The sequence below is a fragment of the Oncorhynchus mykiss genome, chromosome 28, assembly GCF_057628025.1.
Source record: "Oncorhynchus mykiss isolate SJ-2025 chromosome 28, ASM5762802v1, whole genome shotgun sequence".
Lineage (NCBI taxonomy): Eukaryota > Metazoa > Chordata > Actinopteri > Salmoniformes > Salmonidae > Oncorhynchus > Oncorhynchus mykiss.
The window spans coordinates 42790056-42815000 of record NC_143049.1 but is presented as its reverse complement, the minus strand read 5'-3'; the positions used below and the strand labels follow the sequence as shown (position 1 = coordinate 42815000).

Sequence of the window (24945 nt, the reverse complement as noted above, 5' to 3'; positions counted from 1 at the left end):
CACACAGCCCATCTAACACAGGACCACACAGCCCAGCTAACAGGGGACCACACAGCCCAGCTAACAGAGGACCACACAGCCCAGCTAAAAGAGGACAAACACAGCCCAGACAACAGAGGACCACACAGCCCAGACAACACAGCCCAGACAACACAGGACCACATAGCCCAGCTAACAGAGGACCACACAGCCCAGCTAACAGAGGACCACACAGCCCAGCTAACAGAGGACCACACAGCCCAGACAACAGAGGACCACACAGCCCAGACAACAGAGGACCACACAGCCCAGACAACAGAGGACCACACAGCCCAGACAACAGAGGACCACACAGCCCAGACAACAGAGGACCACACAGCCCAGACAACACAGGACCACACAGCCCAGACAACAGAGGACCACACAGCCCAGACAACAGAGGACCACACAGCCCAGACAACAGAGGACCACACAGTCCAGACAACAGAGGACCACACAGCCCAGACAACACAGGACCCACCAACCCAATTGCCCCCCTGTCAACCCTCCAATACCCACTGAGGACAGACAAAAGCCAAAGCTCTTTATAGATTCTAAAATGGGAAATACATTGATGAGAAGAACCACTTTCCCGAAAGACAAAGTGACTCTGCTGCCTTAGCAGTCGACGTGACCTGGAGCTGCTGTGTAAGGAGCGACTAGGGTCCTCCTAGCCACATCATCATTCACACCGGAACAAATGACCTTGGAAAGGGTAGCCACAGCACTCAAGGGAGTGATTGAAAAAGCCTCTTCCACATTCCCAACTCAAGAGTGGTTGTCTCCAACCTGCTACCACAAAAATACTTTCAGCGTTGCCACCATACAGCGGGTAAATGCAACCATTTGGAAAGCTTCTATTACCAGGTACACCTCTACAAAGTGACTGTCACATTTGCCAGGACTCTGAAAGACATCACACTCAACCTAGTCAATGTCCAGACCTAAACCCAATTGAGATGTTGTGGCAGGACATGAAACGAGTAGTTCATTGTATGGATGATTCTACAATGTTTATTTTATGGTGCAAAAAAAACCATTCACCTGATGTCACAAGAACATTCCCAGAACATATTTAGTCTGTTCTTTGTGGCTAGGTGTGGAGCTAGCGACCCACCTCGACAACATCCGGTGAAATTGCATAGCGCGAAATTCAAATGACAGAAATAGTCATATTCAACATTCATGAAAATACAAGTGTAATAGATAAGAAAAAAGCTTAACTTCTTGTTAATCCAGCCGCTGTGTCAGATTTCAAAAAGGCTCTACGTCGAAAGCACACCATGCGATTATCTGAGGACAGCACCCCACACACAAAAGCATTAAAAAAAAATTCAACCAGGCAGGCACGAAAGTCAGAAATAGCGATAAAATAAATGCCTTACCTTTGATGATCTTCATCTGTTGGCACTCCAAAAGGTCCCAGCTACATTACAAATGGTCCTTTTGTTCGATAAAGTCCTTTATATCCATAAAAACTCAGTTTAGCTGGCGCGCTTCATTCAATAATCCCCTGGTTTCCCTCCTTCAAAATGCAAAATGAATCCCAAACGTTACCAATAAACTTATCCAAACAAGTCAAACAACGTTTATAATCAAACCTCAGGTACCCTAATACGTAAATAAATGATACAATTTAAGATGGGGAATCGTTATTGTCTTTACCAGAGATAAATAAGATGAACGCGCTCTCATCCACGCGCATGAAAACACTACAGCCAAAATGGGAGCCACCTAGGAAAAACTACAAATTCTAGCTAATTTTTCCAGAAACAAGCCTGAAACTTTTTCTATAGACTGTTGACATCTAGTGGAAGCCCTAGGAACTGCAGTATGGGAGTTTTCCCTTCATATTAAACATGAAAGCCATTGGAAACAGTGGTAGGCTGAACATTTTTTGGGGGGGATGGTTTGACCTCAGGTTTTTGCCTGCCATATCAGTTCTGTTATAATCACAGACATAATGTTAACAGTTTTAGAAACTTTACAGTGTTTTCTATCCAAATCTACTAGTAATATGCATATCCTAGCTTCTGGGCCTGAGTAACAGGCAGTTTACTTTACTTTAGACCAGATGTTATCCACCACAACGAGGATAGACCAGATGTTAACCAATAACCACTATAACAAGGATAGACCAGATGTTAACCACTATAACGAGGATAGACCAGATGTTAACCACTATAATGAGGGTAGACCAGATGTTAACCACTATAATGAGGGTAGACCAGATGTTAACCACTATAGTGAGGAGACCAGATGTTAACCACTATAATGAGGATAGACCAGATGTTAACCACTATAATGAGGGTAGACCAGATGTTAACCACTATAGCGAGGAGACCAGATGTTAACCACTATAACGAGGATAGACCAGATGTAACCAATAACCACCATAACGAGGATAGACCAGATGTTAACCACTATAACGAGGATAGACCAGATGTTAACCACCATAACGAGGATAGACCAGATGTTAACCACTATAACGAGGATAGACAAGATGTTAACCACTATAACGAGGGTAGACCAGATGTTAACCAATAACCACTATAACGAGGATAGACCAGATGTTAACCAATATCCACTATAACGAGGATAGACCAGATGTTAACCACCATAACGAGGATAGACCAGATGTTAACCAATAACCACTATAACGAGGATAGACCAGATGTTAACCACTATAACGAGGATAGACCAGATGTTAACCACTATAACGAGGATAGACCAGATGTTAACCAATATCCACTATAACGAGGATAGACCAGATGTTAACCACCATAACGAGGATAGACCAGATGTTAACCAATAACCACTATAACGAGGATAGACCAGATGTTAACCAATAACCACTATAACGAGGATAGACCAGATGTTAACCACCATAACGAGGATAGACCAGATGTTAACCACCATAACGAGGATAGACCAGATGTTAACCACTATAACGAGGATAGACCAGATGTTAACCACTATAACGAGGATAGACCAGATGTTAACCACCATAACGAGGATAGACCAGATGTTAACCACCATAACGAGGATAGACCAGATGTTAACCAATAACCACTATAACGAGGATAGACCAGATGTTAACCAATAACCACTATAACGAGGATAGACCAGATGTTAACCAATAACCACTATAACGAGGATAGACCAGATGTTAACCACCATAACGAGGATAGACCAGATGTTAACCACTATAATGAGGGTAGACCAGATGTTAACCACTATAACGAGGATAGACCAGATGTTAACCACTATAATGAGGATAGACCAGATGTTAACCACTATAATGAGGATAGACCAGATGTTAACCACCATAACGAGGATAGACCAGATGTTAACCACTATAATGAGGGTAGACCAGATGTTAACCACTATAACGAGGATAGACCAGATGTTAACCACTATAACGAGGATAGACCAGATGTTAACCAATAACCACTATAACGAGGATAGACCAGATGTTAACCAATAACCACTATAACGAGGATAGACCAGATGTTAACCACCATAACGAGGATAGACCAGATGTTAACCACTATAACGAGGATAGACCAGATGTTAACCACCATAACGAGGATAGACCAGATGTTAACCACTATAACGAGGGTAGACCAGATGTTAACCAATAACCACTATAACCAGATGTTAACCATTATAATGAGGGTAGACCAGATGTTAACCAATAACCACTATAACGAGGATAGACCAGATGTTAACCAATATCCACTATAACGAGGATAGACCAGATGTTAACCACTATAACAAGGATAGACCAGATGTTAACCACTATAATGAGGATAGACCAGATGTTAACCACTATAATGAGGATAGACCAGATGTTAACCACTATAATGAGGGTAGACCAGATGTTAACCACTATAGCGAGGAGACCAGATGTTAACCACTATAACGAGGATAGACCAGATGTTAACCACTATAATGAGGGTAGACCAGATGTTAACCACTATAACGAGGATAGACCAGATGTTAACCACCATAACGAGGATAGACCAGATGTTAACCACTATAATGAGGGTAGACCAGATGTTAACCACTATAATGAGGATAGACCAGATGTTAACCACTATAATGAGGATAGACCAGATGTTAACCACTATAACGAGGATAGACCAGATGTTAACCACTATAACGAGGATAGACCAGATGTTAACCACTATAATGAGGATAGACCAGATGTTAACCACTGTAGCGAGGGTAGACCAGATGTTAACCACTATAATGAGGATAGACCAGATGTTAACCACTATAACGAGGATAGACCAGATGTTAACCACTATAACGAGGATAGACCAGATGTTAACCACTATAATGAGGATAGACCAGATGTTAACCACTATAACGAGGGTAGACCAGATGTTAACCACTATAATGAGGATAGACCAGATGTTAACCACTATAATGAGGGTAGACCAGATGTTAACCACTATAACGAGGATAGACCAGATGTTAACCACCATAACGAGGATAGACCAGATGTTAACCACTATAATGAGGGTAGACCAGATGTTAACCACTATAATGAGGATAGACCAGATGTTAACCACTATAATGAGGATAGACCAGATGTTAACCACTATAACGAGGATAGACCAGATGTTAACCACTATAACGAGGATAGACCAGATGTTAACCACTATAATGAGGATAGACCAGATGTTAACCACTGTAGCGAGGGTAGACCAGATGTTAACCACTATAATGAGGATAGACCAGATGTTAACCACTATAATGAGGATAGACCAGATGTTAACCACTATAACGAGGATAGACCAGATGTTAACCACTATAATGAGGGTAGACCAGATGTTAACCACTATAACGAGGATAGACCAGATGTTAACCACCATAACGAGGATAGACCAGATGTTAACCACTATAATGAGGATAGACCAGATGTTAACCACTATAACAAGGATAGACCAGATGTTAACCACTATAACGAGGATAGACCAGATGTTAACCAATATCCACTATAACGAGGATAGACCAGATGTTAACCACTATAATGAGGATAGACCAGATGTTAACCACTATAACGAGGATAGACCAGATGTTAACCACCATAACGAGGATAGACCAGATGTTAACCACTGTAGCGAGGGGCTACATACTGATCTGCATTCATAATTCGACCCCGCCCCTCACAACCGGCTAATAATCCTTCTGCAACAGGAATTGAGAAACATGATGTGGATACTAATGAATAGACAACACCGTAAGGGTTTAACACGTTCTTCATTAGGGCAAGTCAAGTCTGTCCTTTTAAAATGGAAACCACAAACCCTAGAAACCTCATTAAACCTCAAACACAGTATAATTAGCATTTCCTGCTGGCACAGGGAAATTCTCTGTGACAACAGAGTGATCAAATCAAAACAGCACACCTCTTCAACAACAACAAACAAACAAAAACTAGGTTTTAAAAATGTTCCCGGGCCTGACTACGTGAAAATTACAATTCATCAGTCCGATTAGTTCAGAAGATGCAGAACAGAATAAGCGATTCGTTCTGTAAAAAAAGAGATCAAGTTCACATCAAGTTCACATCACATCAAGTTCACATCAAGTTCACATCACATCAAGTTCACATCACATCAAGTTCACATCAAGTTCACATCAAGTTCACATCACATCAAGTTCACATCAAGTTCACATCACATCAAGTTCACATCAAGTTCACGTCACATCAAGTTCACATCACATCAAGTTCATATATTGCGCAATATCCATATGAAAATGTCTAGCATGAAAACATGCACAGGAAAGGACAACGGTTCACTGCTGGCACCTCATGTTCCTATCCTTTAATAATGATGATTCATTATACACAGTCAATGAACATTCACATCCTCTTCAGTTATTTTAACAATGAGAGCGGCTTGATTATATACTACATGCACTGCCAATAGTCTAGTCTAAACCATCAGCCATAATATAGACTACCTCATACCATTATTATAGGAGTAAGGCTGTTTATAGGAGTCGGCTATATATATAGAAGTAGGCTATATTTATAGGAGTAGCCTATATTTATAGGAGTAGCCTATATTTATAGGAGTAGCCTATATTTATAGGAGTGAGGCTATTTTTAGGAGTAGGCTATATTTTTAGGAGTAGGCTATATTTATAGGAGTAGCCTATATTTATAGGAGTAGCCTATATTTATAGGAGTAGCCTATATTTATAGAAGTGAGGCTATTTATAGAAGTAAGGCTGTTTATAGGAGTATGCTATATTTATAGGAGTAGCCTATATTTATAGGAGTGAGGCTATTTATAGGAGTCGGCTATATTTATAGGAGTCAGCTATATTTATAGGAGTAAGGCTGTTTATAGGAGTCGGCTATATATATAGAAGTAGGCTATATTTATAGGAGTAGCCTATATTTATAGGAGTAGCCTATATTTATAGGAGTAGCCTATATTTATAGAAGTGAGGCTATTTATAGGAGTAAGGCTGTTAATAGGAGTATGCTATATTTATAGGAGTAGCCTATATTTATAGGAGTAGCCTATATTTATAGGAGTGAGGCTATTTATAGGAGTAGGCTATATTTATAGGAGTAGGCTATATTTATAGGAGTAGCCTATATTTATAGGAGTGAGGCTATTTATAGGAGTAGGCTATATTTATAGGAGTGAGGCTATTTATAGGAGTAGGCTATATTTATAGGAGTGAGGCTATTTATAGGAGTAGGCTATATTTATAGGAGTAGGCTATATTTATAGTAGTAGGCTATATTTAGTAGGCTATATTTAGTGTGCTATATTTATAGGAGTCGGCTATATTTCTAGGAGTCGGCTATATTTAGTATTCATAATAATGATACTATAGACAGGGCTATAGTCATAATAATGATATGACTATAGACAGGGCTATAGTCATAATAATGATATGACTATAGACAGGGCTGTAGTCATAATAATGATATGACTATAGACAGGGCAGTAGTCATAATAATGATACTATAGACAGGGCAGTAGTCATAATAATGATACTATAGACAGGGCTGTAGTCATAATAATGATACTATAGACAGGGCTGTAGTCATAATAATGATACTATAGACAGGGCTGTAGTCATAATAATGATACTATAGACAGGGCTGTAGTCATAATAATGATACTATAGACAGGGCTGTAGTCATAATAATGATACTATAGACAGGGCTGTAGTCATAATAATGATATGACTATAGACAGGGCTGTAGTCATAATAATGATACTATAGACAGGGCTGTAGTCATAATAATGATACTATAGACAGGGCTGTAGTCATAATAATGATACTATAGACAGGGCTGTAGTCATAATAATGATATGACTATAGACAGGGCTGTAGTCATAATAATGATACTATAGACAGGGCTGTAGTCATAATAATGATACTATAGACAGGGATGTAGTCATAATAATGATGTGACTATAGACAGGGCTGTAGTCATAATAATGATACTATAGACAGGGCTGTAGTCATAATAATGATACTATAGACAGGGCTGTAGTCATAATAATGATACTATAGACAGGGCTGTAGTCATAATAATGATACTATAGACAGGGCTGTAGTCATAATAATGATACTATAGACAGGGCTGTAGTCATAATAATGATACTATAGACAGGGCTGTAGTCATAATAATGATACTATAGACAGGGCTGTAGTCATAATAATGATATGACTATAGACAGGGCTGTAGTCATAATAATGATACTATAGACAGGGCTATAGTCATAATAATGATACTATAGACAGGGCTGTAGTCATAATAATGATACTATAGACAGGGCTGTAGTCATAATAATGATACTATAGACAGGGCTGTAGTCATAATAATGATACTATAGACAGGGCTATAGTCATAATAATGATACTATAGACAGGGCTGTAGTCATAATAATGATACTATAGACAGGGCTGTAGTCATAATAATGATACTATAGACAGGGCAGTAGTCATAATAATGATGTGACTATAGACAGGGCTGTAGTCATAATAATGATACTATAGACAGGGCTGTAGTCATAATAAAGATGCTATAGACAGGGCTGTAGTCATAATAATGATACTATAGACAGGGCTGTAGTCATAATAATGATACTATAGACAGGGCTGTAGTCATAATAAAGATGCTATAGACAGGGCTGTAGTCATAATAATGATACTATAGACAGGGCTGTAGTCATAATAATGATACTATAGACAGGGCTGTAGTCATAATAATGATACTATAGACAGGGCTGTAGTCATAATAATGATACTATAGACAGGGCTGTAGTCATAATAATGATATGACTATAGACAGGGCTGTAGTCATAATAATGATACTATAGACAGGGCTGTAGTCATAATAATGATATGACTATAGACAGGGCTGTAGTCATAATAATGATGTGACTATAGACAGGGCTGTAGTCATAATAAAGATACTATAGACAGGGCTGTAGTCATAATAATGATGCTATAGACAGGGCTGTAGTCATAATAATGATACTATAGACAGGGCTGTAGTCATAATAATGATGTGACTATAGACAGGGCTGTAGTCATAATAATGATACTATAGACAGGGCTGTAGTCATAATAATGATATGACTATAGACAGGGCTGTAGTCATAATAATGTGAGTCATACAACAAGCCTTTTCAGTCTGCTTCCTTGAAATCTGAATCTGGGTCATGATGCAGTGATTCACCAACTACAGAGTCAGACCATACCTTAAGACTGTAGAGCTGCTGTGTGTGCAGGCGTTGGTTCTAGCCCTGCACTAACACACCTGTTTCAAAGAGTCAACTTATCATGGTATTCAGTCCGGACCAGAATGTGTTTCATCGGGTGTGTTCATGCCTGGCTGGAACAAAAGCATGCACATAGTAACACTCCCTGGATATATTTTTAAAGTAATGGTCTGTCTGTCTGTCTGTCTGTCTGTCTGTCTGTCTGTCTGCAGGCCCCAGTGAGCTGGATCTCAGTCTCCTAGGAGACAATACTAGTCTGGTAGACGTCCCATTCAGAAATGAAGAGCAGGTAAGAACAGAGCACTTCTCATGCTCCTCTCCTCGATTATCTTCCTCTCCTCCTCTATTAATCTTCCTCTCCTCTCCCCCTGTTCTCTTCTCCTCTCCCCCTGTTCTCCTCTCCTCTCTTCTCCTCTCCTCTCCCCCTGTTCTCTTCTCCTCTCCCCCTGTTCTCCTCTCCTCTCCTCTCTTCTCCTCTCCTCTCCCCCTGTTCTCTTCTCCTCTCCCCCTGTTCTCTTCTCCTCTCCCCCTGTTCTCTTCTCCTCTCCCCCTGTTCTCTTCTCCTCTCCCCCTGTTCTCCTCTCCTCTCCCCCTGTTCTCTTCTCCTCTCCCCCTGTTCTCTTCTCCTCTCCCCCTGTTCTCTTCTCCTCTCCCCCTGTTCTCTTCTCCTCTCCCCCTGTTCTCTTCTCATCTCCCCCTGTTCTCTTCTCCTCTCCCCCTGTTCTCCTCTCCTCTCCTCCTTCCCCCTCTAATTCCATGTAGTAATTTTACTCTTAGGGGAAAAGCACCATAATAATCCAATCTCTTCTATTGTAATGTTTATCAGATATTTGATATGAAACTAGTTGTCTGAGCCCCGGCTACAGTCCCAAATGGCCCCCTATTCCCTTCAGACCAGAGCACTATTCCCTATATAGTGCACTACTTTAGACCAGAGGCCTATTCCCTATATTGTGCACTACTATAGACCAGAGCCCTATTCCCTATATAGTGCAAAACTATAGACCAGAGCCCTATTCCCTATATAGTGCACTACTTTAGACCAGAACCCTGTTCCCTATATAGTGCACTACTTTAGACCAGAACCCTATTCCCTATATAGTGCACTACTATAGACCAGAGCCCTATTCCCTATATAGTGCACTACTACAGACCAGAGCCCTATTCCCTATATAGTGCACTACTATAGACCAGAGCCCTATTCCCTATACAGTGCACTACTATAGACCAGAGCCCTATTCCCTATATAGTGCACTACTATAGACCAGAGCCCTATTCCCTATATAGTGCACTACTATAGACCAGAGCCCTATTCCCTATATAGTGCACTACTATAGACCAGAGCCCTATTCCCTATATAGTGCACTACTATAGACCAGAGCCCTATTCCCTATATAGTGCACTACTATAGACCAGAGCCCTATTCCCTATATAGTGCACTACTATAGACCAGAGCCCTATTCCCTATATAGTGCACTACTATAGACCAGAGCCCTATTCCCTATATAGTACACTACTATAGACCAGAGCCCTATTCCCTATATAGTGCACTACTATAGACCAGAGCCCTATTCCCTATATAGTGCACTACTATAGACCAGAGCCCTATTCCCTATATAGTGCACTACTATAGACCAGAGCCCTATTCCCTATATAGTGCACTACTATAGACCCACACTATCTATTTCTGCTGTTCAGCGACCCAGACACACATTAACTTAATAACAATTCTCATTATATATTCACCAAAACAAATAAATCATTCACATAAAATAAAAAAGTTCAAAAAAATCTCACAAAATTCATGGACAATTTCATCTTGAATAAAAAAAAAACTCTTGTCATTGTCACTTGTCACTAAGGCTGTTCTGAACCTATATCATATAATCACCAAGACATTACTAAGGCTGTTCTGAACCTATATCATATAATCACCAAGACATTACGAAGGCTGTTCTGAACCTATATCATATAATCACCAAGGCATTACTAAGGCTGTTCTGAACCTATATCATATATCATATATTCACCAAGACATTACTAAGGCTGTTCTGAACCTATATCATATAATCACCAAGACATTACTAAGGCTGTTCTGAACCTATATCATATATCATATAACCACTAAGGCTGTTCTGAACCTATATCATATATCATATATTCACCAAGACATTACTAAGGCTGTTCTGAACCTATATCATATATCATATAACCACTAAGACATTACTAAGGCTGTTCTGAACCTATATCATATAATCACCAAGACATTACTAAGGCTGTTCTGAACCTATATCATATATCATATAACCACTAAGACATTACTAAGGCTGTTCTGAACCTATATCATATATCATATAACCACTAAGACATTACTAAGGCTGTTCTGAACCTATATCATATATCATATATTCACCAAGACATTACTAAGGCTGTTCTGAACCTATATCATATATCATATAACCACTAAGACATTACTAAGGCTGTTCTGAACCTATATCATATATCATATAACCACTAAGACATTACTAAGGCTGTTCTGAACCTATATCATATATCATATAACCACTAAGACATTACTAAGGCTGTTCTGAACCTATATCATATATCATATATTCACCAAGACATTACTAAGGCTGTTCTGAACCTATATCATATAATCACCAATACATTACTAAGGCTGTTCTGAACCTATATCATTTAACCACCAAGGCATTACCAAGGCTGTTCTGAACCTATATCATATATCATATAATCACCAAGACATTACTAAGGCTGTTCTGAACCTATATCATATATCATATAATCACCAAGACATTACGAAGGCTGTTCTGAACCTATATCATATAATCACCAAGACATTACTAAGGCTGTTCTGAACCTGCATCATATATTCACCATTACATTATTAAGGCTGTTCTGAACCTGCATCATATATCATATAACCACTAAGGCTGTTCTGAACCTATATCATATAATCACCAAGACATTACTAAGGCTGTTCTGAACCTATATCATATATCATATAACCACTAAGGCTGTTCTGAACCTATATCATATATCATATGATCACTAAGGCTGTTCTGAACCTATATCATATATCATATAACCACTAAGGCTGTTCTGAACCTATATCATATAATCACCAAGACATTACTAAGGCTGTTCTGAACCTATATCATATATCATATAACCACTAAGGCTGTTCTGAACCTATATCATATAATCACCAATACATTACTAAGGCTGTTCTGAACCTATATCATATATCATATAACCACTAAGACATTACTAAGGCTGTTCTGAACCTATATCATATATCATATAACCACTAAGACATTACTAAGGCTGTTCTGAACCTATATCATATATCATATAATCACCAATACATTACTAAGGCTGTTCTGAACCTATATCATATATCATATAACCACTAAGACATTACTAAGGCTGTTCTGAACCTATATCATATATCATATAACCACTAAGGCTGTTCTGAACCTATATCATATAACCACTAAGACATTACTAAGGCTGTTCTGAACCTATATCATATATCATATAACCACTAAGACATTACTAAGGCTGTTCTGAACCTATATCATATATCATATAACCACTAAGGCTGTTCTGAACCTATATCATATATCATATATTCACCAAGACATTACTAAGGCTGTTCTGAACCTATATCATATATCATATAACCACTAAGACATTACTAAGGCTGTTCTGAACCTATATCATATATCATATAACCACTAAGACATTACTAAGGCTGTTCTGAACCTATATCATATATCATATAACCACTAAGACATTACTAAGGCTGTTCTGAACCTATATCATATATCATATAACCACTAAGGCTGTTCTGAACCTATATCATATATCATATATTCACCAAGACATTACTAAGGCTGTTCTGAACCTATATCATATATCATATAACCACTAAGACATTACTAAGGCTGTTCTGAACCTATATCATATATCATATAACCACTAAGACATTACTAAGGCTGTTCTGAACCTATATCATATATCATATAACCACTAAGGCTGTTCTGAACCTATATCATATAATCACCAATACATTACTAAGGCTGTTCTGAACCTATATCATATATCATATAACCACTAAGGCTGTTCTGAACCTATATCATATATCATATATTCACCAAGACATTACTAAGGCTGTTCTGAATCTATATCATATATCATATAACCACTAAGGCTGTTCTGAACCTATATCATATAATCACCAATACATTACTAAGGCTGTTCTGAACCTATATCATATATCATATATTCACCAAGACATTACTAAGGCTGTTCTGAACCTATATCATATAATCACCAATACATTACTAAGGCTGTTCTGAACCTATATCATATAATCACCAAGACATTACTAAGGCTGTTCTGAATCTATATCATATATCATATAACCACTAAGGCTGTTCTGAACCTATATCATATAATCACTAAGACATTACTAAGGCTGTATATATGTAATATATTTCTCTCTCTCTCTCAATTCAATTCAATTCAATTCAATTCAAGGGCTTTATTGGCATGGGAAACATGTGTTAACATTGCCAAAGCAAGTGAGGTAGACAACATACAAAGTGAAAATATAAAGTGAAAAACAACAAAAATTAACAGTAAACATTACACATACAGAGGTTTCAAAACAGTAAAGACATTACAAATGTCATATTATATATATATATATACAGTGTTTTAACAATGTACAAATGGTTAAAGGACACAAGATAAAATAAATAAGCATAAATATGGGTTGTATTTACAATGGTGTGTGTTCTTCACTGGTTGCCCTTTTCTCGTGGCAACAGGTCACAAATCTTGCTGCTGTGATGCAACACTGTGGAATTTCACCCAGTAGATATGGGAGTTTTTCAAATTTGGATTTGTTGTCGAATTCTTTGTGGATCTGTGTAAACTGAGGGAAATATGTCTCTCTAATATGGTCATACATTGGGCAGGAGGTTAGGAAGTGCAGCTCAGTTTCCACCTCATTTTGTGGGCAGTGAGCACATAGCCTGTCTTCTCTTGAGAGCCATGTCTGCCTACGGCAGCCTTTCTCAATAGCAAGGCTATGCTCACTGAGTCTCTCTCTCTCTCTCTCTCTCTCTCTCTCTCTCTCTCTCTCTCTCTCTCTCTCTCTCTCTCTCTCTCTCTCTCTCTCTCTCTCTCTCTCTCTCTCTCTCTCTCTCTCTCTCTCTCTCTCTCTCTCTCTCTCTCTCTCTCTCTCTCTCTCTCTCTCTCTCTCTCTCTCTATACATGCACTATATAGGGAATAGGGCTCTGGTCTATAGTAGTGCACTATATAGGGAATAGGGTTCTGGTCTATAGTAGTGCACTATATGGGGAATAGGGCTCTGGTCTATAGTAGTGCACTATATAGGGAATAGGGCTCTGGTCTATAGTAGTGCACTATATAGGGAATAGGGCTCTGGTCTAAAGTAGTGCACTATATAGGGAATAGGGCTCTGGTCTAAAGTAGTGCACTATATAGGGAACAGGGCTCTGGTCTAAAGTAGTGCACTATATAAGGAATATGGTGCCGATTGGGATGAACACAGAGTCCATTGTCTTAAGCTCTCATGTTAGCTGGAGGAAGAGAGTCTTCTCTTCAGTCTTCACTTCCTCACAGTCTTCACTTCCTCTCAGTCTTCACTTCCTCTCAGTCTTCACTTCCTCTCAGTCTTCAAATCCCCAGCAGCATCTCCCCTCAGTGTCAGAACTATAGACCTCTGTTATAGTGTACCAGACTGTTAAACAAATCTAATTATGTTTAATATTTTTCAAAGTAGCCACCCTTTGCTTTGCTGACAGCTTTGCACACTCATTGGCATTCTCTTAATCAGCTTCACCTGGACCTGGCTGGTTTGTGTGTGAACTGGCTGGTTTGTGTGTGAACTGGCTGGTTTTTGTGTGAACTGGCTGGTTTGTGTGTGAACTGGCTGGTGTTTTCATTTAAATGTGTGTGTGTTGTCTTTTTGTGTATACTGTGTACCTGATTCTTACTTACTCTCTCCCTCTCTCCCTACCTCCCTTCCTCCCTCCCTCCCTCCCTCCCTCTCTCTCTCTCCCTGAGTCATCAGACCGGCTGGTGGGCTTACGTGACAAACTGGCTCATCATTGGCACCCCAGTCGATTTCACACACATCCACCCTACCCCCTCACCACCCTACCCCCCTCACCACCCTAACCCCCTCACCACCCTAACCCCCTCACCACCACACCACCCCACCCCCTCACCACCACACCCCCTCCCACTGAAATCCAATTAAACTCCTCTTTCACCAGTGCACCTTCCTGTAGTCCATTACACTATATGGTCTATTTACGGGTTGTAACTCCGTCACTCAGTCACGTCAAGCCATTGTTATGAACGTTCTCAAAACACTACTGGCTACTGCCCACAGGACTACTGGCTACTGCCCACAAGACTACTGGCTACTGCCCACAGGACTACTGGCTACTGCCCACAGGACTACTGGCTACTGCCCACAGGACTACTGGCTACTGCCCACAGGACTACTGGCTACTGCCCACAAGACTACTGGTTACTGCCCACAAGACTACTGGTTACTGCCCACAAGACTACTGGCTACTGCCCACAAGACTACTGGTTACTGGCTACTGCCCACAATACTACTGGTTACTGGCTACTGCCCACAAGACTACTGGCTACTGCCCACAAGATTACTGGCTACTGCCCACAAGACTACTGGCTACTGCCCACAAGACTACTGGTTACTGCCCACAAGACTACTGGCTACTGCCCACAAGACTACTGGCTACTGCCCACAAGACTACTGGCTACTGCCCACAAGACTACTGGCTACTGCCCACAAGACTACTGGTTACTGGCTACTGCCCACAAGACTACTGGCTACTGGCAACTGCCCACAAGACTACTGGCGACTGCCCACAAGACTACTGGTTACTGGCTACTGCCCACAAGACTACTGGTTACTGGCTACTACCCACAAGACTACTGGTTACTGGCTACTGCCCACAAGACTACTGGCTACTGCCCACAAGATTACTGGCTACTGCCCACAAGACTACTGGCTACTGCCCACAAGACTACTGGTTACTGCCCACAAGACTACTGGCTACTGCCCACAAGACTACTGGCTACTGCCCACAAGACTACTGGCTACTGCCCACAAGACTACTGGCTACTGCCCACAAGACTACTGGTTACTGGCTACTGCCCACAAGACTACTGGCTACTGGCAACTGCCCACAAGACTACTGGCTACTGCCCACAAGACTACTGGTTACTGGCTACTGCCCACAAGACTACTGGTTACTGGCTACTACCCACAAGACTACTGGTTACTGGCTACTGCCCACAAGACTACTGGCTACTGCCCACAAGACTACTGGTTACTGGCTACTGCCCACAAGACTACTGGCTACTGCCCACAAGATTACTGGCTACTGCCCACAAGACTACTGGTTACTGGCTACTGCCCACAAGACTATTGGTTACTGGCTACTACCCACAATACTACTGGTTACTGGCTACTGCCCACAAGACTACTGGCTACTGCCCACAAGACTACTGGCTACTGCCCACAAGACTACTGGTTACTGGCTACTGCCCACAAGACTACTGGTTACTGGCTACTGCCAACAAGACTACTGGTTACTGGCTACTGCCCACAAGAATACTGGCTACTGCCCACAAGACTACAGGTTACTGGCTACTGCCCACAAGACTACTGGTTACTGGCTACTGACCAAAGGACTACTGGTTACTGGCTACTGCCAACAAGACTACTGGTTACTGGCTACTGCCCACAAGACTACTGGTTACTGGCTACTGCCCACAAGACTACTGGTTACTGGCTACTGCCAACAAGACTACTGGTTACTGGCTACTGACCAAAAGACTACTGGTCACTGGCTACTGCCAACAAGACTACTGGTTACTGGCTACTGCCCAAAGGACTACTGGTTACTGGCTACTGCCCACAAGACTACTGGCTACTGGCAACTGCCCACAAGACTACTGGCTACTGCCCACAAGACTACTGGTTACTGGCTACTGCCCACAAGACTACTGGTTACTGGCTACTACCCACAAGACTACTGGTTACTGGCTACTGCCCACAAGACTACTGGCTACTGCCCACAAGATTACTGGCTACTGCCCACAAGACTACTGGCTACTGCCCACAAGACTACTGGTTACTGCCCACAAGACTACTGGCTACTGCCCACAAGACTACTGGCTACTGCCCACAAGACTACTGGCTACTGCCCACAAGACTACTGGCTACTGCCCACAAGACTACTGGTTACTGGCTACTGCCCACAAGACTACTGGCTACTGGCAACTGCCCACAAGACTACTGGCTACTGCCCACAAGACTACTGGTTACTGGCTACTGCCCACAAGACTACTGGTTACTGGCTACTACCCACAAGACTACTGGTTACTGGCTACTGCCCACAAGACTACTGGCTACTGCCCACAAGACTACTGGTTACTGGCTACTGCCCACAAGACTACTGGCTACTGCCCACAAGATTACTGGCTACTGCCCACAAGACTACTGGTTACTGGCTACTGCCCACAAGACTATTGGTTACTGGCTACTACCCACAATACTACTGGTTACTGGCTACTGCCCACAAGACTACTGGCTACTGCCCACAAGACTACTGGCTACTGCCCACAAGACTACTGGTTACTGGCTACTGCCCACAAGACTACTGGTTACTGGCTACTGCCAACAAGACTACTGGTTACTGGCTACTGCCCACAAGAATACTGGCTACTGCCCACAAGACTACAGGTTACTGGCTACTGCCCACAAGACTACTGGTTACTGGCTACTGACCAAAGGACTACTGGTTACTGGCTACTGCCAACAAGACTACTGGTTACTGGCTACTGCCCACAAGACTACTGGTTACTGGCTACTGCCCACAAGACTACTGGTTACTGGCTACTGCCAACAAGACTACTGGTTACTGGCTACTGACCAAAAGACTACTGGTCACTGGCTACTGCCAACAAGACTACTGGTTACTGGCTACTGCCCAAAGGACTACTGGTTACTGGCTACTGCCCACAAGACTACAGGTTACTGGCTACTGCCCACAAGACTACTGGCCACTGCCCACAAGACTACTGGTTACTGGCTACTGCCCACAAGACTACTGGCCACTGCCCACAAGACTACTGGTTACTGGCTACTGCCCACAAGACTACAGGTTACTGGCAACTGCCCACAAGACTACTGGTTACTGGCTACTGCCCAAAGGACTACTAGTTACTGGCTACTGCCCACAAGACTACTGATACTGGCTACTGCCCAAAGGACTACTGGTTACTGGTTACTGCCCAAAGGACTACTGGTTACTGGCTACTGACCAAAGGACTACTGGTTACTGCCCAAAAGGCTACTGGTGCCCAAAGTTGCCATTAGCTAGCTGTCTGTCTGTCTGTCTGTCTGTGTCAGATTAGCATGTTTTATTAAATCAACAGCACTTTTCTTGTAAAACGTTTGTCAAAAGACATCTAGTTTGTCAAATGTGAACATAACGCCAGATTTGTTTTGTAAATTAATGTTTCTTAATTGTATTGAAAACAATTCTCTCCATCTCTCTCATCCTCTCTCTCTCTCTGCTAGGTTGAAGAGGAGGAGGATGAAATGGGGTATGCTGAAGGGACTGCAGAGAGTGAGTACATGAGCCTGCATTGATTTCCGATCAGGTCTTGTGTTGGGATAAAAGGCCACAGTTTTAACTCACTGATTCACTCTCATGCCTATGTCCCAAATGGCCCCCTATTCCCTATATAGTGCACTACTTTAGACCAGGGCCCTATTCCCTATATAGTGCACTACTATAGACCAGAGCCCTATTCCCTATATAGTACACTACTATAGACCAGAGCCCTATTCCCTATATAGTGCACTACTATAGACCCTATTCCCTATATAGCACACTACTATAGACCAGAGCCCTATTCCCTATATAGTGCACTACTATAGAACAGAACCATATTCCTATATAGTGCACTACTTTAGACCAGAACCCTATTCCCTATATAGTACACTACTATAGACCAGAGCCCTATTCCCTATATAGTACACTACTATAGACCAGAGCCCTATTCCCTATATAGTGCACTACTATAGACCAGAGCCCTATTCCCTATATAGCACACTACTATAGACCAGAGCCCTATTCCCTATATAGTGCACTACTATAGAACAGAACCATATTCCTATATAGTGCACTACTTTAGACCAGAACCCTATTCCCTATATAGTGCACTACTATAGACCAGAACCATATTCCCTATATAGTTCACTACTATAGACCAGAGCCCTATTCCCTATATAGTGCACTACTTTAGACCAGAGCCCTCTTCCCTATATAGTGGTACTACTATAGACCAGAGCCCTATTCCCTATATAGTGGTACTACTATAGACCAGAGCCCTATACCCTATATAGTGCACTACTTTAGACCAGAGCCCTATTCCCTATATAGTGCACTACTTTAGACCAAAGCCCTCTTCCCTAGAGTTTGAGTCTGAGTTTTGGGGCCTCAGCCAGATAGAGGACCTTTCCAACCTCATTGAGGGGCCAACCCTAGCCGCTTAGCATTGCTGACAGCCTGGCTAGACTGCAGAGTCAAACCCAGGAAGTCGTTGCCTAGGCGATATTCTCCCGCTCCATAGTTGTAGATCAGTTCAGCAACAAAGTCATCATCCTCTGGCCCCAAAGCCGACCATTGTCTTGTTCCATTTTCCATCATAAGGGCCCTTAACAAGCTGCCTTACATCCTTCTTCAAACTCTTTGTGACCTGAAATCTTCCTGTCGATCACATCTAGGTAAAAAGGTGGCCGTTTTGCTTCGGTCCACTTTGAAAAACGAAATTGCAAGGCTCGCCTCAAAGCCACTATACTCCAAGTGAGTTAGCTATGTACTGTACGATTTATATATATCACGCTCAGGTTGACTACGTTGATTAAGGATCCTTGCAGTTGATTGCCACATAGAAAAGAGAAAGGAAACAGAAGAAAACCAGGTAGAACCCAGACATAGAGGGGGGGGGGAAACACCCTATGAGGCATGATCATCATCATCGTTTTAATTGTCTCTGAACCCGACCACGTTTCCCACTACCTTTTGTTGCCGTGGCAGCAGTAACAAATTCCCTCAAGCGGAAACGCTTCTTCACACTCGACTGATCTAACCCCACCGTCTTCTGTAACACCACCGCTGACCTCACAAACTAATCAACGTCAAAAGTCTGATCCAGGAACCCATTCACCTCCTCTAGATTGTAAATTGAGTCGCCCTCCTCAACTGAGGCTACAGACACCTGACTCCCCTCTACCACATCCCTCTCAACACTCCCCACTTGCACCCCATCACTCGTTACCGGGCATCTCCTCACTACCTGGGAGACTAGCTTCACCTGAACCCCCTCCTGTACCTCATCACTCATACAGGGCATCTCCTCACTACCTGGGAGACTAGCTTCACTTGAACCCCCTCCTGTACCTCATCACTCATACAGGGCATCTCCTCACTACCTGGGAGACTAGCTTCACTTGAACCCCCTCCTGTACCTCATCACTCATACAGGGCTTCTCCTCACTGCCTGGGAGACTAGCTCCACCTGAATCCCCTCCTGTACACTATTACCGTAGTGGAAATCTCCTCTACTACCTGGGAGACTATCTCCACCTGAACCCCCTCCTGTACACTATTACCGTAGTGGAAATCTCCACTACCTGGGAGACTAGCCTCACCTGAACCCCCTCCTGTACCTCATCACTCATACAGGGCATCTCATCCACTACCTGGGAGACTAGCTCCACCTGAACCCCCTCCTGTACCTCATCACTCATACAGGGCTTCTCCTCCACTGCCTGGGAGACTAGCTTCACCTGAAACCCCTCCTGTACACTATTACCGTAGTGGAAATCTCCTCCACTACCTGGGAGACTAGCTTCACCTGAACCCCCTCCTGTACCTCATCACTCATACAGGGCATCTCCTCACTACCTGGGAGACTAGCTTCACTTGAACCCCCTCCTGTACCTCATCACTCATACAGGGCTTCTCCTCACTGCCTGGGAGACTAGCTCCACCTGAACCCCCTCCTGTACCTCATCACTCATACAGGGCATCTCATCCACTACCTGGGAGACTAGCTCCACCTGAACCCCCTCCTGTACCTCATCACTCATACAGGGCTTCTCCTCCACTGCCTGGGAGACTAGCTTCACCTGAAACCCCTCCTGTACACTATTACCGTAGTGGAAATCTCCTCCACTACCTGGGAGACTAGCTTCACCTGAAACCCCTCCTGTACACTATTACCGTAGTGGAAATCTCCTCCACTGCCTGGGAGACTAGCTTCACCTGAACGCCCTCCTGTACACTATTACCGTAGTGGAAATCTCCTCCACTACCTGGGAGACTAGCTTCACCTGAACCCCCTCCTGTACCTCATCACTCATACAGGGCATCTCCTCCACTGCCTGGGAGACTAGCTTCACCTGAACCCCCTCCTGTACACTATTACCGTAGTGGAAATCTCCTCCACTGCCTGGGAGACTAGCTTCACCTGAAACCCCTCCTGTACACTATTACCGTAGTGGAAATCTCCTCCACTGCCTGGGAGACTAGCTTCACCTGAACGCCCTCCTGTACACTATTACCGTAGTGGAAATCTCCTCCACTACCTGGGAGACTAGCTCCACCTGAACCCCCTCCTGTACACTATTACCGTAGTGGAAATCTCCTCCACTACCTGGGAGACTAGCTCCACCTGAACCCCCTCCTGTACACTATTACCGTAGTGGAAATCTCCTCCACTGCCTGGGAGACTAGCTTCACCTGAACGCCCTCCTGTACACTATTACCGTAGTGGAAATCTCCTCCACTGCCTGGGAGACTAGCTTCACCTGAACGCCCTCCTGTACACTATTACCGTAGTGGAAATCTCCTCCACTGCCTGGGAGACTAGCTTCACCTGAACGCCCTCCTGTACACTATTACCGTAGTGGAAATCTCCTCCACTGCCTGGGAGACTAGCTCCACCTGAACCCCCTCCTGTACCTCATCACTCATACAGGGCATCTCCTCCACTGCCTGGGAGACTAGCTGCTACTCCTTGCCCTCAACACGGATAACTTGTTCCTCAGCAACAGGTGCTTGTGGATGCTCTACCGCTGTCGGCCCACCTCTCCCTACATCAGTGGGCCCAGGCGTTACAAGGACCACCTCTCCCTACATCAGAGGGCCCAGGCGTTATGAGGACCACCTCTCCCTACATCAGTGGGCCCAGGCGTTACGAGGACCACCTCTCCCTACATCAGTGGGCCCAGGCGTTACGAGGACCACCTCTCCCTACATCAGTGGGCCCAGGCGTTACGAGGACCACCTCTCCCTACATCAGTGGGCCCAGGCGTTACGAGGACCACCTCTCCCTACATCAGTGGGCCCAGGCGTTACAAGGACCACCTCTCCCTACATCAGTGGGCCCAGGCGTTACAAGGACCACCTCTCCCTACATCAGTGGGCCCAGGCGTTACGAGGACCACCTCTCCCTACATCAGTGGGCCCAGGCGTTACGAGGACCACCTCTCCCTACATCAGAGGACCCAGGCGTTACGAGGACCACCTCTCCCTACATCAGTGGGCCCAGGCGTTACAAGGACCACCTCTCCCTACATCAGTGGGCCCAGGCGTTACAAGGACCACCTCTCCCTACATCAGTGGGCCCAGGCGTTACAAGGACCACCTCTCCCTACATCAGTGGGCCCAGGCGTTACAAGGACCACCTCTCCCTACATCAGTGGGCCCAGGCGTTACAAGGACCACCTCTCCCTACATCAGTGGGCCCAGGCGTTACAAGGACCACCTCTCCCTACATCAGTGGGCCCAGGCGTTACGAGGACCACCTCTCCCTACATCAGTGGGCCCAGGCGTTACAAGGACCACCTCTCCCTACATCAGTGGGCCCAGGCGTTACGAGGACCACCTCTCCCTACATCAGAGGACCCAGGCGTTACGAGGACCACCTCTCCCTACATCAGTGGGCCCAGGCGTTACAAGGACCACCTCTTCCTACATCAGTGGGCCCAGGCGTTACAAGGACCACCTCTCCCTACATCAGTGGGCCCAGGCGTTACAAGGACCACCTCTCCCTACATCAGTGGGCCCAGGCGTTACGAGGACCACCTCTCCCTACATCAGAGGACCCAGGCGTTACGAGGACCACCTCTCCCTACATCAGTGGGCCCAGGCGTTACAAGGACCACCTCTCCCTACATCAGTGGGCCCAGGCGTTACAAGGACCACCTCTCCCTACATCAGTGGGCCCAGGCGTTACAAGGACCACCTCTCCCTACATCAGTGGGCCCAGGCGTTACAAGGACCACCTCTCCCTACATCAGTGGGCCCAGGCGTTACGAGGACCACCTCTCCCTACATCAGTGGGCCCAGGCGTTACGAGGACCACCTCTCCCTACATCATCTTTAAGAAGTACGCCATGCTGAACCATCCAACACCACCTCAACAAGACGCCCTTCTTTAAGAAGCACGCCATGCTGAACCATCCAACGCAACAAGACGCTCTTCTTTAAGAAGTACGCCATGCTGAACCATCCAACACCACCTCAACAAGACGCCCTTCTTTAAGAAACATGCCATGCTGAACCATCCAACGCAACAAGACACTCTTCTTTAAGAAGTACGCCATGCTGAACCATCCAACACCACCTCAACAAGACGCTCTTCTTTAAGAAGTACGCCATGCTCCACCATCCAACACCACCTCAACAAGACGCTCTTCTTTAAGAAGTACGCCATGCTGAACCATCCAACACCACCTCAACAAGACGCTCTTCTTTAAGAAGTACGACATGCTCAAACATCCAACACCACCTCAACAAGACGCTCTTCTTTAAGAAGTACGCCATGCTCCACCATCCAACACCACCTCAACAAGACGCTCTTCTTTAAGAAGTACGCCATGCTCCACCATCCAACACCACCTCAACAAGACGCTCTTCTTTAAGAAGTACGACATGCTCAAACATCCAACACCACCTCAACAAGACGCTCTTCTTTAAGAAGTACGCCATGCTCCACCATCCAACACCACCTCAACAAGACGCTCTTCTTTAAGAAGTACGCCATACTGCAGCGCCAGCTGTGCCATCAGAGTCCCTGGGTTCGCGCCCAGGCTCTGTCGTAACCGGCCACGACCGGGAGGTCCGTGGGGCGACGCACAATTGGCCTAGCGTCGACCGGGTTAGGGAGGGCTTGGTCGGTAGGGGTGTCCTTGTCTCATCGCGCACCAGCGACTCCTGTGGCGGGCTGGGCGCAGTGTGCGCTAACCAAGGTGGCCAGGTGCACGGTGTTTCCTCCGGCGCATTGGTGCGGCTGGCTTCCGGGTTGGATGCGTGCTGTGTTAAGAAGCAGTGCGGCTTGGTTGGGTTGTGTATCGGAGGACGCATGACTTTCAACCTTCGTCTCTCCCGAGCCCGTACGGGAGTTGTAGCGATGAGACAAGATAGTAGCTACTACAACAATTGGATACCACGAAATTGGGGAGAAAAAGGGGTAAAATTCAAAAAATAAATAAATAAATAAATAAAAATGAAGTACGCCTAGCTCCACCATCCAACACCACCTCAACAAGACGCTCTTCTTGAAGAAAAACCACCACCGCTTTATTCATCCTCAATGTGGATAAAGTCTCGGAGACCAGAAACTCCTCCACAGTGACAGTGGCTTCAGTAATACACCTACAGCCGTTGCTGAAGTGACAGAGATGGCGTCCCCGTGTGGGTCGCCATCCCCGCCAAAACCAGGGCAATTCCGACAAGAAATACAACGTACTTAATTCTACCACAAAAATAAAAATAATGATAACCTTAATCATGTATGGAAAAAGGCAAACCACCAAGTAAAGGAAACACATCTAACTCCAGACAACACTCGCACTCACTCATACAACTCCCAGCATGCACCAAACACTCCCAGCATGCAGAGAGACAGAGAGAGAGAGAGGGAAAGCAGAAGAGAGAAAGAGAGCTAGGCAGGCAGGCAAGCAAGGCAGGCAAG

The 24945-nt window shown here is 44.0% G+C and overlaps 1 protein-coding gene across 1 annotated transcript in view; it reads left to right on the top strand.

Moving 5' to 3' along the window:
* The window catches only part of ak5 (adenylate kinase 5), a 163652-nt gene that overhangs the window by 108343 nt on the left and 30364 nt on the right, over positions 1 to 24945 (top strand). The window contains exons 8-9 of the mRNA XM_036966543.2: positions 9005 to 9081; positions 18476 to 18524. Coding sequence (XP_036822438.2) covers positions 9005 to 9081; positions 18476 to 18524 — 126 coding nt within the window. The remainder of the gene's footprint in view (positions 1 to 9004; positions 9082 to 18475; positions 18525 to 24945) is intronic.